At 51.2% G+C, this 11,788-nt stretch overlaps 1 protein-coding gene across 3 annotated transcripts; it reads left to right on the top strand.

Annotated features, from left to right (window-relative positions):
* Positions 1–1,715: 1,715 nt before the first annotated feature.
* Positions 1,716–11,740, top strand: NOP2 (NOP2 nucleolar protein; the record flags this gene model as incomplete). 3 transcript variants are annotated; one of them, XM_084254779.1, is made up of 15 exons in its annotated part: positions 1,716–1,821; positions 3,038–3,083; positions 3,258–3,350; positions 3,513–3,773; positions 5,861–5,944; positions 6,052–6,208; positions 6,309–6,500; positions 6,648–6,737; positions 8,127–8,214; positions 8,285–8,425; positions 8,986–9,125; positions 9,269–9,358; positions 9,486–9,608; positions 9,722–9,950; positions 11,073–11,740. In XM_084254779.1, the coding sequence occupies 15 exons, from the start codon at positions 1,716–1,718 to the stop codon at positions 11,738–11,740; spliced, it is 2,508 nt and encodes an 835-aa protein (XP_084110905.1). The 3 variants fall into 3 exon arrangements, with proteins under 3 accessions (XP_084110905.1, XP_084110906.1, XP_084110907.1); XM_084254780.1 differs by having other exon boundaries at positions 3,513–3,753; positions 5,889–5,944; XM_084254781.1 differs by having other exon boundaries at positions 3,258–3,346; positions 3,521–3,753; positions 5,889–5,944.
* Positions 11,741–11,788: the final 48 nt, after the last annotated feature.

Here is an 11,788-nt window from a genome sequence, read left to right on the forward strand (position 1 = left end):
GCTGGAGAGACATGCAGCAGTAGCGCCGGCGCCATCTGCAGGGAGCTGGCAGGCTGGCCTTCTTCGGGGCCCTGGCTTCTCCCCCACTGTAACGTCTGTTACACACAAACTGTTGTGGGTTCCTGCCAGGCTTGAAGAAAATGATCTGAATTTCTTCCTCCTTTTGGTTTTATTTTGTTGGTTTATTTTGTGTTTTCTTTTCTCCTTTTTTGGGGGGTATTCAGAGTGGGCCGGGCCCCTGGGCGAGACACAGCTACCTCTGTTGGCATCTTTTTAATACCAGGAACCCAGCGGCTCCAGCCACTGAGCGGCTAGAATGAAATAAAGTGGAAAAAAAAAAAAAAAACCGGAAAAGTACCAAAAGCATAAAAACCACAGCAAATTTCTTGATGAAAATTGAAAATAAAAGTTTCCTTGTATTTTAGTGCTCTGGTTCAGTGTGGGTGTAGGTGCAGGTGGATGAGTGTGTATGACAGGAACCTTGGGAAATGTGCAGTTGAAAGGCAGGGATTACCTTATGTTCTTTTCTGCGGGAGCCCTGTTACGTTTGTGGGCATGTGCCCTGTGTGCTCTGGGCTGAGGATGGACGGCTTGGGTGCAACAAAAGGGCCTCCAAAACTACCTGGGTGGTTCTTCCCTTTAAAGATTATGTGATCTTGAGGGAGTTAACTGTTGTGGGCTGTGTGTATCTCATGTATAAAATAAACACACCTTCCTCAGAGTTGTGAAGATAAAACCAGTGAAGTGCTTGGAACTTTGTAGCAGCTAAGCACTACCTTAATGTTCATTTGAAGGAAAACCAAAATAGTCATTTCTGGTTAACTTGTGAGAAACGAGGATGCAAGATAACTTAGCCCCGACCTCCAGGTGTGAAGCTAGGCAGCGAGGAACCTTCCCTGACTGGTCTGGGTAGAGGCCTGGGTCAGGGAAGAGGGTTTCCTAGTGAAAGAATTGGGCATAGTAAGTGACCCGACCTTGCGATCTTGAGTGGATGTAGGGCAGTGGACCCCCCCCCCCCCGCCCCCCGACCCCGCTCTTGCCCACATTGAGGGGAGGAGGCGCCTTCAGGTGCTAGCTTGTCCCACCCAAAGCCGCGAGCGAGGCAACGCCTTCTGGGAAGGGCGGCGAGGCCGAGGACGGCACCGCCCCACCCCGACGCCGCCTTCAGCGCGTGTGACTCCAGGGGTCCGCCCCCGAGCTAGCCCCGGCGCGCCGCCGCCAGCCGCGCGCGCGTTCCCCCGGCGAGCACGCGTTCCGGGTCCAGCCGCCGACTGAGCGCCACCGGAAGGGGCGGGGCCTGGCGACGAGCGCGCTCTGCGCTTGCGCGAGACGTTCCGGTGGCGTGTGACGCTGGACCTGTCCCCGGGAGTGCACGTGGAGCGCGGAGCCGGCTGCCCGGGGGTGTCTCGGGCCCGCACCCGCCTTTAGGTGAGCCGAGCCGTCGGGTGGGCCTGGCGGAAGTCGGGGAAGCAGGGTGCGTGCACGCACCTGCACTGGGCGGAGGGCAGGGGGACGCTGTGGAAACGGCGTGTGAGTCGCTCGGGGCACAGCGCGGCCTGGGGGTTGGGCCGCGCCTCGGGGGGCTGTTTGGATGCCGAGGTGAGGGTCTGGCCTGGGCGATGCCCTCTCCCGCGCATACAGTGAGCCTGCGTTCTGCCTTGCCCTTTCCAGCACGCGCGACTCTACCTTCTCCCATTCTTCTTTTCCCCAGTGCCATGGGGCGCAAGTTGGACCCCACCAAGAAGGAGAAGCGCGGGCCTGGCCGCAAGGCCCGCAAACAGAAGGGTGCTGAGACCGAGCTCGCCAGATTCTTGCCTGCAGGTAAGGGGCAGTTCCCGCCCCGTCCCCCTCCAGCTTGGTCACATTCTTTCTTCTGTATCATAAGCCCCAACGTTCTTCACTTTCTGCGTTGGTTTTCTGTTGCGTTTTCTTTGCATGAAGTTACTTAGGGAATAAGTATGAATGAAATGCTGTCAGCAGTGTTCAGAACTTGTGGAAGTTGCGCAGGGACCCATGCAAGGAGAGCTGTAGTTTAACATCGAGGGCGCTCAGGGAAGAGGGATCTAACCAAGTTAGAGAGTGTAAGAGTACTTTAAGAGCCGGAAAATGGGTAATATCTAGCAAGTGGAAATTGGGAATGGGGTAGACCAATCACTGAACTGCATCGTGCAGGAAAGCACAGGTCTAGTTCCCACAGGGTGAGTAGTTACTGCATGGACAGCTGGGTGGGAGAGGATTATGGACAGGTAGTTTGTGTTGGGCAGTGGTTAGAAGATGCAGTTTGGGATATTAGCCGGGGTTAGGGACTCTGCCTAACTTTTTGGGCATGTTTTACCACTATCCTCTAAGGGCCCTGTGATGGCCACACTTTTAAATAGCTGCACAGTTATTACAGGGATTTGAACCCTTTATGCAGTTGGGAACTGATTGAGAGTAAAGGAAAGGGCAGGAAAAAAGGTAAGCTTTGAATCTGTTATCAGAATGGTGATGATACTATGTATTGAAATCAGAAGTTTGGAAGAGGGCCTCCCTGGTGGCACAGGGGATTGAGCGCCACACTATGAGGCGATCTGCAGCCTGTGCAGCACGGGTTCAATCCCCGGCCGGCCAGGGAGAAACCCACATGGCGAGGTGGACCTCTCCTGTCTCACCTGCTGCTCCCTCAGCAGTGTATTTCAGTCAGCCTGCCTGTTCTGCTCCGCGCTCTGTCTCTGGTGGATCCTTTTGTGCGCGCCCCCTCTCCCCCCCCCCCCATCTCTGGCCTGTGCCCCAGCTCTCGTATGCATAAATGGATGGATCTTTAAAAAAAAAAAAAAAAGTTTGGAAGAGGGCCAGTTTGGATTTTGTTGATCAACAGCCAAATTAAGATCATCTTTATCACTCCTATCTCGCTCCTAGTAAAGCACAGTAGTATTACCACCTATTCCCTTTAATTAGTGTGCTAAGTCTTCTTGCTTTTATTTTCTCTTCTTCTTTTCATTTCCCCCTATAACCTCCTGTGTTTCCCTCACCTCCTTCCTTTTTCCTATTTTTACAGCTGGTGATGAAAGTTCCAAGAGACTGTCCAGTCGTGCTCGAAAGAGGTGAGTGTAGATGTCCAGACTTCTCCTAGATTAAATTGGTACTGGTCACCTTTAGCCACGTGTGGTCTTGTTGATGGAAGGGGCTGTGTGGGAATTTGCACATCTTAGAGCTGTGATGGGGAGTGGCAGAACCTAGAGCTGTGTTCCATTTCTCCACTCCTGATACTTTTTCAGGGCAGCCAAGAGGAGGTTGGTTTCTGCTGAAACCCCTAAGATGAATAAGTCTTCTGGGGCCAAACCATTGCCTGGAAAGTTACCAAAAGGTCAGTGAAAATAGGAGCTGGGTGCTGCATGAGGAGTCCTCTGGATCCCAGATAGGGAAGGTCTTGCTGAGCTTTTCTGGAATGAAAGGAACAGCCAAAGAACTCTTGGTTAGTGATGGGAAGTACAGGTGTCAGGGTGTGGTCGACATCCATCAATCTCTTGTGAATCTGCAGGGGCTGTTCAGACACCTGGTAAGAAGGCTTCCCCAGCCTTGCTAAGCACTGCTCGAGGCAAGAAGCGCCCGGCCCCAGCCCACAGCAGTGAGGAGGAGGAAGAGGACTCTGAAGAGGATGGTCTGGTGAACCAGGGAGATCTCTGGGACTCTGAGGGCAGTGATGCTGATATGATAGATGATTATGGAGCTGATTCCAACACAGAAGATGAAGATGAAGATGAAGGGGAAGAGGTGAGATTTGTCTTTCCTCAGTGTTCAGGGAGGGATCCTTGCCTTTCTGACTCTTTCCAGTTTCCTCAGCAGATCCCTCTGTGATAAAGATACACTTGAGTGGAGAAATTGAATTTTGGTGTTCCATCGTCAATTTCTTTCTTTTTTTTTTTAATATTTATTTATGCATACAAGAACTGGGGTGTAAGCCATAGATGCAGGGGGGTGAGAGGATTCAGCAGAGAAAGTGGGGAACAAAACAGGCAGATTCACTGAAATACATTGCTGAGCAGTGGGTGAGACAGGGGAGGTCTGCTTCGCCATGTGGGTTGCTCCCTGGCCTGCTGGGGATTGAACTCCTGCTGCAGCGGATGGTGATAGCTTGATAGGCTATCTTTAACCCCTGTGCTACCAGGAAGACCGTCCATCATCAATTTGCTGACAATTTCTTGCTGTGGCCTCTCAGCTTACATTCAAGTGCAATAGAGCTGTAGGGTACAGATTTTAAGATAGGCAAATGCTCTGTGCTGGTGAGGGTGTGGTAAAGTAGGCACTTACATGCCTCGCAGATGAGCATTTGGTAACTGAGAACCTTAGAAAGCTTCTTGATTTTATTTTTTTAAAGTATAGTGTTAGTTCAGTTTTATTGTGTACAATAACCAACATTTAAGCACAAGTCAAAACAAGTGGGCAGTGTGCCCGAAGACCAGTATAGGTAGACAGTCAGCCTCCCAGGCCCTTTACCCTCTCACCCCCACCACTTATAAAATGGCAGCTTCTCAAAACAGAAGGTCCTAGGGAAGGATGCACTGTCTAGGATGGGACATTCTTGCAGCTTAACGCCCTTTTCCTGGACAGTGCTTAACAAAAACTGGGGGTGCAAAGTGCTGCATGGCCTGTACTACTCTGGAAAGTTGTTTGAGCAAGGAGTTCAGGTTTCTGCTGACCACCTCAGTCTCCATGTAGGACAGGAGGCATGCTGAGGGCAAGATCCAGCACTTGCTAAGACTGAGGCCTCTGTACCCTACCTTGGGGAAAATGCTGCCTCCTGGACTTGGGGAGCTAACCTAGTAGGGGAGCCCTCTGCTCTGCTGCCATCCCAGGACCTCTGGGGTCTCTGGAACCACTGGCTTCCAAACATTGCCCACCATGCTGCTGGTGCTTCTTGTGTCTTTCTTTTGATCTGATAATTCCATTTAGGAAGATAACCCAGAATGTGGATGAAGATTGATTTAATGAGGTGTAATACATTGTGTATGTATTATTACAACTAGTATCTGAGTATGTTAGTAGAAAGACTCAACCACTGTGGAACGGTATAGTATAAAAAAAGTTCACATTTGCACTCCTCACCTACAACCCCCCCTTTTCTCTACAGTTACGAATGAGATTTCCAAGTATATCATGAACTGTGCTGCCCAAACTCTGGAAACTTCCAAAATGCCAAATATGTTTAAGTAAATTATGGGTCATTCATATAATAAATTAATATTTGTCTATTATATTTGAAAATGTGTGTGATCTAACTGAATGTAAAAGGGTAGGAAACAGGCTTGAAAATGCATCATCATTTTAACTAAAAGTGATAGAGTAGATTTAATGTTGACAAAATGGATGCCCAAAGACATATATTTTAAGATTTATTTGCATAGAAGAACTGAGGTGTTGGCCAGAGGTATGGGGTGGAGAGGCTTGACCAGAGACAGAGCGGGGAACAGAACAGGAAGAGTTACTGAAATACACTGCTGAGGGGAGCAGTGGGTGAGACAGGAGAGGTCTGCTGTGCCATGTGGGTTAGCTCCTTGGCCAGGAATCGAACTCAGGCCATGCTGGTGATAGTGCTGAGACTTAACCCGTAGGCTACCAGGGAGGCCCCCAAAGACATTTTTTGTTTATGGGTGTGTATTAACGTTGTAATGTTTCCAGTGAAAAAGAGAAATGCACTTTAAAGGAAGAATAGCAAAGTGAACCCTTTCAATCTACCACTCTGTTTCAACAATGATCAGCATTGTGCCAATCTTACTTGCTTCTCTAGGGCCTGTATTTCCTTCTGAGAGCAAGTGTTAGGTTTTAATTCAGGGAGAAAATGCAGGAATAGAAAGTACTAGGTGGGATGGTGGAAGGGCAGGCTTGTATTCCTAGTCTGTCTCTTTCAGTTGCTGCCAATTGAAAAGGCTGCTCGGAAGCAGGAGGCCCAGGAAGCTGCTGCTGGGTGAGTTTTGGAAACTCTTTAGGATGGAGAATTAGGAGGAAGCTGTGAGGAAGGCGGAGGTATCTGTTTTGACCTGTGAATCATTCTGTTTCTCGATCTGCTTCTAGGGTCCAATGGAGTGAGGAGGAGACTGATGAGGAGGATGAATCCCCCAAATCAGGCACCCAAAAGGATGAGGAGGTTGATGGAGGTCTACAGATCAATCTGGAGGAGGAGTCTTTTGTGCTGCCCCCTGATGGGGAGGTGGAGCATGATATCCTTCCAGTGCAGAGTGAGGGGATAAAGGCAAGGTGCTGTGGGGAGGAGGGGACTTCCAGGACCTGAGACATCCTGAAACAGTTCCTTAATAGACCCACATACCCAGATTCCAGACTTGCAACGAGTTCACAAGCGCATCCAGGACATAGTGGGAGTGCTGCGTGATTTTGGGACTCAGCGTGAGGAAGGTCGGTCTCGTGCTGAATATCTGAACCGACTTCAGAAGGATCTGGCCACTTATTATTCCTATGGAGATTTCCTGCTTGGCAAGCTCATGGACCTCTTCCCTCTGTCTGAGGTAAAATTACCAGTCTGACACTCTTGCTTTTCTTTAATCCTGTCTTTTTTCACCCCGTGTAAGAAAGTAGACAGCCCCCTACTCCCTTCTTTTCTGGCTGGGCTCCTTGGCCAACCTGACTTGTTCCCTGGCATCTTGTTTTCCCAGCTGGTGGAGTTCCTAGAAGCTAATGAGGTGCCTCGACCCATCACCCTCAGGACCAATACCTTGAAGACCCGGCGTCGAGACCTTGCTCAGGTGATGGGGTGGGCTTTAAGGTTGGCTTATGTCAAGAAAGTGTGGACTTCTGCTGACCTTTTGATTCTTCTGAGTGGGGTCTTAGCACCCAAGCATTTCTTGGTACAGGCATTACCCCAGGAAGCAAACCTAGACTGACCTGGTGGCATGCTGAGTCTGTGACCAGCCTCTGCTCCTGTGACAGGCTTAAGACATGTGCTTTGGGATAAAGTTGCTTCCTCAGGCAGAAATGAGAGTGGTTGTCTGCTTTTTAGATCCTTAAGAATCCAGGGGAACTGATTCCCGCTCCCAGAAGAAGATATGCACACACGCTCTCTCGCGCTCAAGATTTTTTTTCAAAGATTGATTTATTTATGCATACAAGAGCTGGGGTATAGGCCAGAGATGGGGGGGTGGGGAGGTGGTGGTGAGAGGATTCACCAGAGACAGAGTGGGGAACAGAACAGGCAGACTGAAATACACTGCTGAGGGGAGCAGCAGGCAAGACAGGAGAGGTCTGCTTCGCCATGTGGGTTTCTCCCTGGCTGGCCGGGGATTGAACTTGTGCTACAGAGGCTGCGGATTGCTTTATAGTGTGGTGCTTAACCCCTTGCGCCACCAGAGAGGCCCAAAATTTTTGTTTTAAAAACTTATTTTTATTTTATTTATGCATATAAAAGCTGGGGTCTAGGCCAGAGGTGTGGGGAGTGAGAGGATTCACCAGAGACAGAGAGGGGAGCAGAACAGAGAGATGTACTGAAATACACTGCTGAGGGGAGCAGCAGGCGAGACAGCAGAGGTCTGCTGTGCAATGTGTGTAGCTCCCTAGCCTGGCCTCGAGCTCAGGCCACAGTGGCTTGATGGTGCTAAGATTTAACCCTTGTACTACCAGGGAGGCCCCCCTCAAGCTCATGATTTTGAACTGTTTGGGGAATGTGGGTGTAAGACCCCTGTTCAAAGTCAGTGGGTGGTCATGCAAGTGTTATGTATAGGCATTACCCCAGGAAGCAAGCCTAGACAGACCCGGTGGCATGCTGGGTCTGTGACCAGCCTCCTGGTGGGGAGATAAGCTGATGATTATCTATTAAGAGCTATAGGCAGTAACATTAAATTTCAGAGCGGTAAGGGGACTGAATCTCTTGGAAAATCAGTCTACTTCTAGGAAGTAAAAGAAAGGGAGCTGGCAGTCTGTTTCATCGGCGTAGAGTTGGAGCGTGAGGTGAAGGATGGGATCCCATGGGGGGCGCGGGCTGGGAGGCGACTGTCCAGCAAGTCCGCGACACTCCTTTTAGAAGAGCTCAAATAGTTGGGTGTGCAGCCTCCTGATGGCACCAGATTTTTGTCTCTCCCTCTGTCTTCTGGGTCTTGTGACCTATACGGTTCTAAAGTCTTGATCCTCCTTATCTTCAGGCGCTGATCAATCGTGGGGTTAACCTGGATCCCTTGGGCAAGTGGTCAAAGACCGGACTGGTGGTGTATGATTCTTCAGTGCCCATTGGTGAGTGTTTCCTGTCCACTCGCCGTTCTGCCCCTGTCCCAGCGCGTGACAGGAAGGTCCTTCTCCACAGGAGCTACTCCCGAGTACCTGGCCGGACACTACATGCTGCAGGGCGCCTCCAGCATGCTTCCTGTCATGGCCTTGGCGCCCCAGGAACATGAGCGGATCCTGGACATGTGCTGTGCCCCTGGAGGAAAGACCAGCTACATAGGTATGAGGAGGGCAGCGGGCCCAGCCTCAGCTGGCGCTCTGCTTTTGAAGGTAGATGGGATTGGAGACTCGTGCTCAGGCAGCTAGCAGAACTGAGAGGAGAGGAGCAGGCTCTGGAGTCGGCCTGGGTTCTGGCCCCATGGGTGCCCCTTACTAATATGGCCTTGGATAGCCCTGCTCTGCTTTTGTCATGTGTGATACAGGCTTGTAATTGCGCTGGGTTGGCCATTACCCTGGACTTGGGCTTGAGGTAAGACGGTGCTCTTGGAGTCTGGCACGTGCTAAGTTGTCCTAACTGTTTTCCTAAACTATCACGTAAAAGAAGTAACAACAGGGTCAGAAAGATGTCCAGGGAGACTGGAAAGCCACATCGGGAGCCTTTCTCATCACCAGGGGCCAACGTAGACAGGACAAACTGTTCCGTAGGCCATGGGGTGCAGGTGTCCTGGGAGTGAAGTTTGCCATGAAGTGATGAGACTTCACTTGGGGACCCTGGGCTGTAGGGGGCTGGCTGGTGTGGAGGCGGAGGAGCTGCCTGGTGAGCGCTATGCCCTCCCCCAGCCCAGCTGATGAAGAACACGGGTGTGATCCTTGCCAACGATGCCAATGCTGAGCGCCTCAAGAGTGTTGTGGGCAACCTGCACCGTTTGGGTGTCACCAACACCATCATCAGCCACTATGATGGGCGTCAGTTCCCCAAGGTGGGTCCCCCTGCTGCAGCTTCCCTGAGGCACCTCCCAGCTCACCGTTCCCCTTCCTGACATCAGAATGGAGTGTACGGCCCTCCTAGGAAATAAATGGCATGTCTGGGTGGTTCATCTGGTTGCCCTACTCCTTCTCCCAGGTGGTGGGGGGATTTGACCGAGTCCTGCTGGATGCGCCCTGCAGTGGCACTGGGGTCATCTCCAAGGACCCAGCTGTGAAGACCAACAAGGTGAGGAGCCCGTGGGGGGCTGGCCAAGTCAGGAGGGGAGGTGGAGAGCACTGAGCAGTCAGTAGCTCACCTTTCCTCCTCAGGCCAGTCTTTGAAATCCCAACCCTTGGGTCTCTCCTTGGGACAGGATGAGAAGGACATCCTGCGCTGTGCCCACCTTCAGAAGGAGTTGCTCCTGAGTGCTATTGACTCCGTCAATGCCGCCTCCAAGACGGGTGGCTACCTCGTCTACTGCACCTGCTCCATCATGGTGAGGCCTCTGGGTGGCGGGGCAGGGAGGGCATGGCTGGGAGGCTGCCCCCCCAGAGCCCCCTAACCTCCACCTGTGCTTTTCCTCCTGTCGTTGTCCCCCCCTGTGTCCAGGTGGAAGAGAATGAGTGGGTGGTAGACTACGCCCTGAAAAAGAGGAATGTGCGGCTGGTGTCCACAGGGCTAGACTTTGGCCAGGAGGGCTTTACCCGCTTTCGAGAGAGACGCTTCCATCCCACACTGCGATCCACCCGCCGCTTCTACCCTCACACCCACAACATGGATGGTTTCTTCATTGCCAAGTTCAAGAAATTCTCCAATTCTATCCCCCAGTCCCAAACAGGTCAGTAACCTGCTCTTTCTATCCTCAGCATTATCTTTGCTCTGCCTTCCAAGAGGCTTCCCAGCGTGACTTCAGGGAAAGGAAGGGCTTTTGCCTCCCTCACTGCAATCTTTGTACTCCTGCGCGAAGACACCCTTTCATCCCAACTTGACATCCTTCCTTGGCCTGGATCCCTTTTGAGGATGCTAGAGGGTTCAAGATGGGGGCCTTTTCCTTAATTCTGCCAAGCCACTGCAGTCATTCGGCACTGAGTGCGGCTCCAATGTGGGTTGTGGTTCTTTTCCTTCTTGGCCCAGGGTTGCCTTCCTGCTGATAGCCTTCTGCTGGGCCAGTGTTCTCAACACTGCCTTGGCACAAGACAACTGAGAACTCTCAGCAGTTTTCTGAGCCCAGCCCACTAATGCAGACCGTCTTCTCTGCCATCTTGAGGAATCTGGCCTGTTCTCCAGGGGAAGGGGTGGGGTATCTGAAATAGGTTTGAGAGCTCTTCATGCTGGGATAGTTGGGAGAGGAGAGGCAGAGCTGTATTCTCTGAATACAGCTGTGTGACTTACCCAGTTGATTTGTTTTTCTTTTCAATGCCCTTTAAAAAGTCACATTTGGCTATTACTGAAAACCTTGAAAAAGAGCAAAAATTGCCTTAACTTTGAAAGTAATGTCATTATATCTTAGAGGCTTGTTCCTAATTGTTGTTTGTGCCTTCTATGTCTGCATTTCACCAAAATCCATATTTACAAAAATGCTCTGATTTAAAAAAAAAAAAAAAAAAAAAAGCCCGATGCTTCAGGTTTCTGTAGCAATCACCTCCTCCTAGGTGTGTGTTACCTTGGTGTCCTCAAGAGGGCGCAGCTTCCTCTGAAAACCTTTTGGCCCAAGGATGGGTGGAGATACCGTCTCTGTAACAGAAGGCTCAAACACAAGTTGAGTAAAGGCCAGGTGATACTAAGTAATAAGAACCTAGGTAATCGCTTCTTAGGTGCTGTCCTTACTGTATGGAACATTAGGTCACAGGACAGTTTCTAAGCAGCTTCTGTGTTTAATATCTCTATTTACTTCTCCACTAAGGTCAGGACCCAGTGATGAGGCCCATTTTTTTCAAACTCTGTTTAATTTTAACCACAGGAGATTCTACAGCATCCACCCCTTCCAACCTAGGCTTGTCTGACACGAAAGGTCAGGCAACCTCCAAGCCTGAGAGCAGTGGCCAGCCTGCCAAGAAGGCCAGGGTAGCTGTGAAGACAAAGCAGCAGTTGAAGAAACAGTCGCATCCCAAGAAGGCGTCCTTCCAGAAGCAGAATGGCATCTCCACAGGGACAGACTCTGAACTGTCCTCTGCGCCTTCCGTCACAAAGGCCCAAACGTCATCTAAGCTCCAGGATAGCCCTCGGCCAGCTAAGAAAGCTAAAGTGACGGGCCAACCAAAGGTGACTGGGAAGCGAAAGCAGCAGCCATCTAAACTGCAGGCCTCCCAGACAGTGGCCTCGTTGAGACAGACCGCTCCTTCCACGGGCGCAGACGCCAGAGCACCTGCTGGGCCATCCCGCTCCAAGACCCAGGTCACTCCTAAACCTGAGCACCGTGCTCTGCCCCTTGGCAGGACCCAAGGGTCTCAGAAGATAAAGCAGCAGTTGCCAGAGCAGCCTTTCAAGCAGGCTGCCTTCCAGAAACAGAATGGCACCCTCAAGGGACCTAAGACTCCCACCATGTCCCCCAACAGTTCCAACCGACCCCCACCGGCAAAGAGGAGAAAATCTCAGTCCAGAGGCAATGGCCAGCCACTGCTGTCCTGAGGGATGGTTGGTGATAGACTGGAGTCCCTCGTCGCCCCGTCCCTGGTT

The sequence above is a fragment of the Talpa europaea genome (genome assembly GCF_964194135.1).
Source record: "Talpa europaea genome assembly, chromosome: 15".
Classification (NCBI taxonomy): Eukaryota; Metazoa; Chordata; class Mammalia; order Eulipotyphla; family Talpidae; genus Talpa; species Talpa europaea.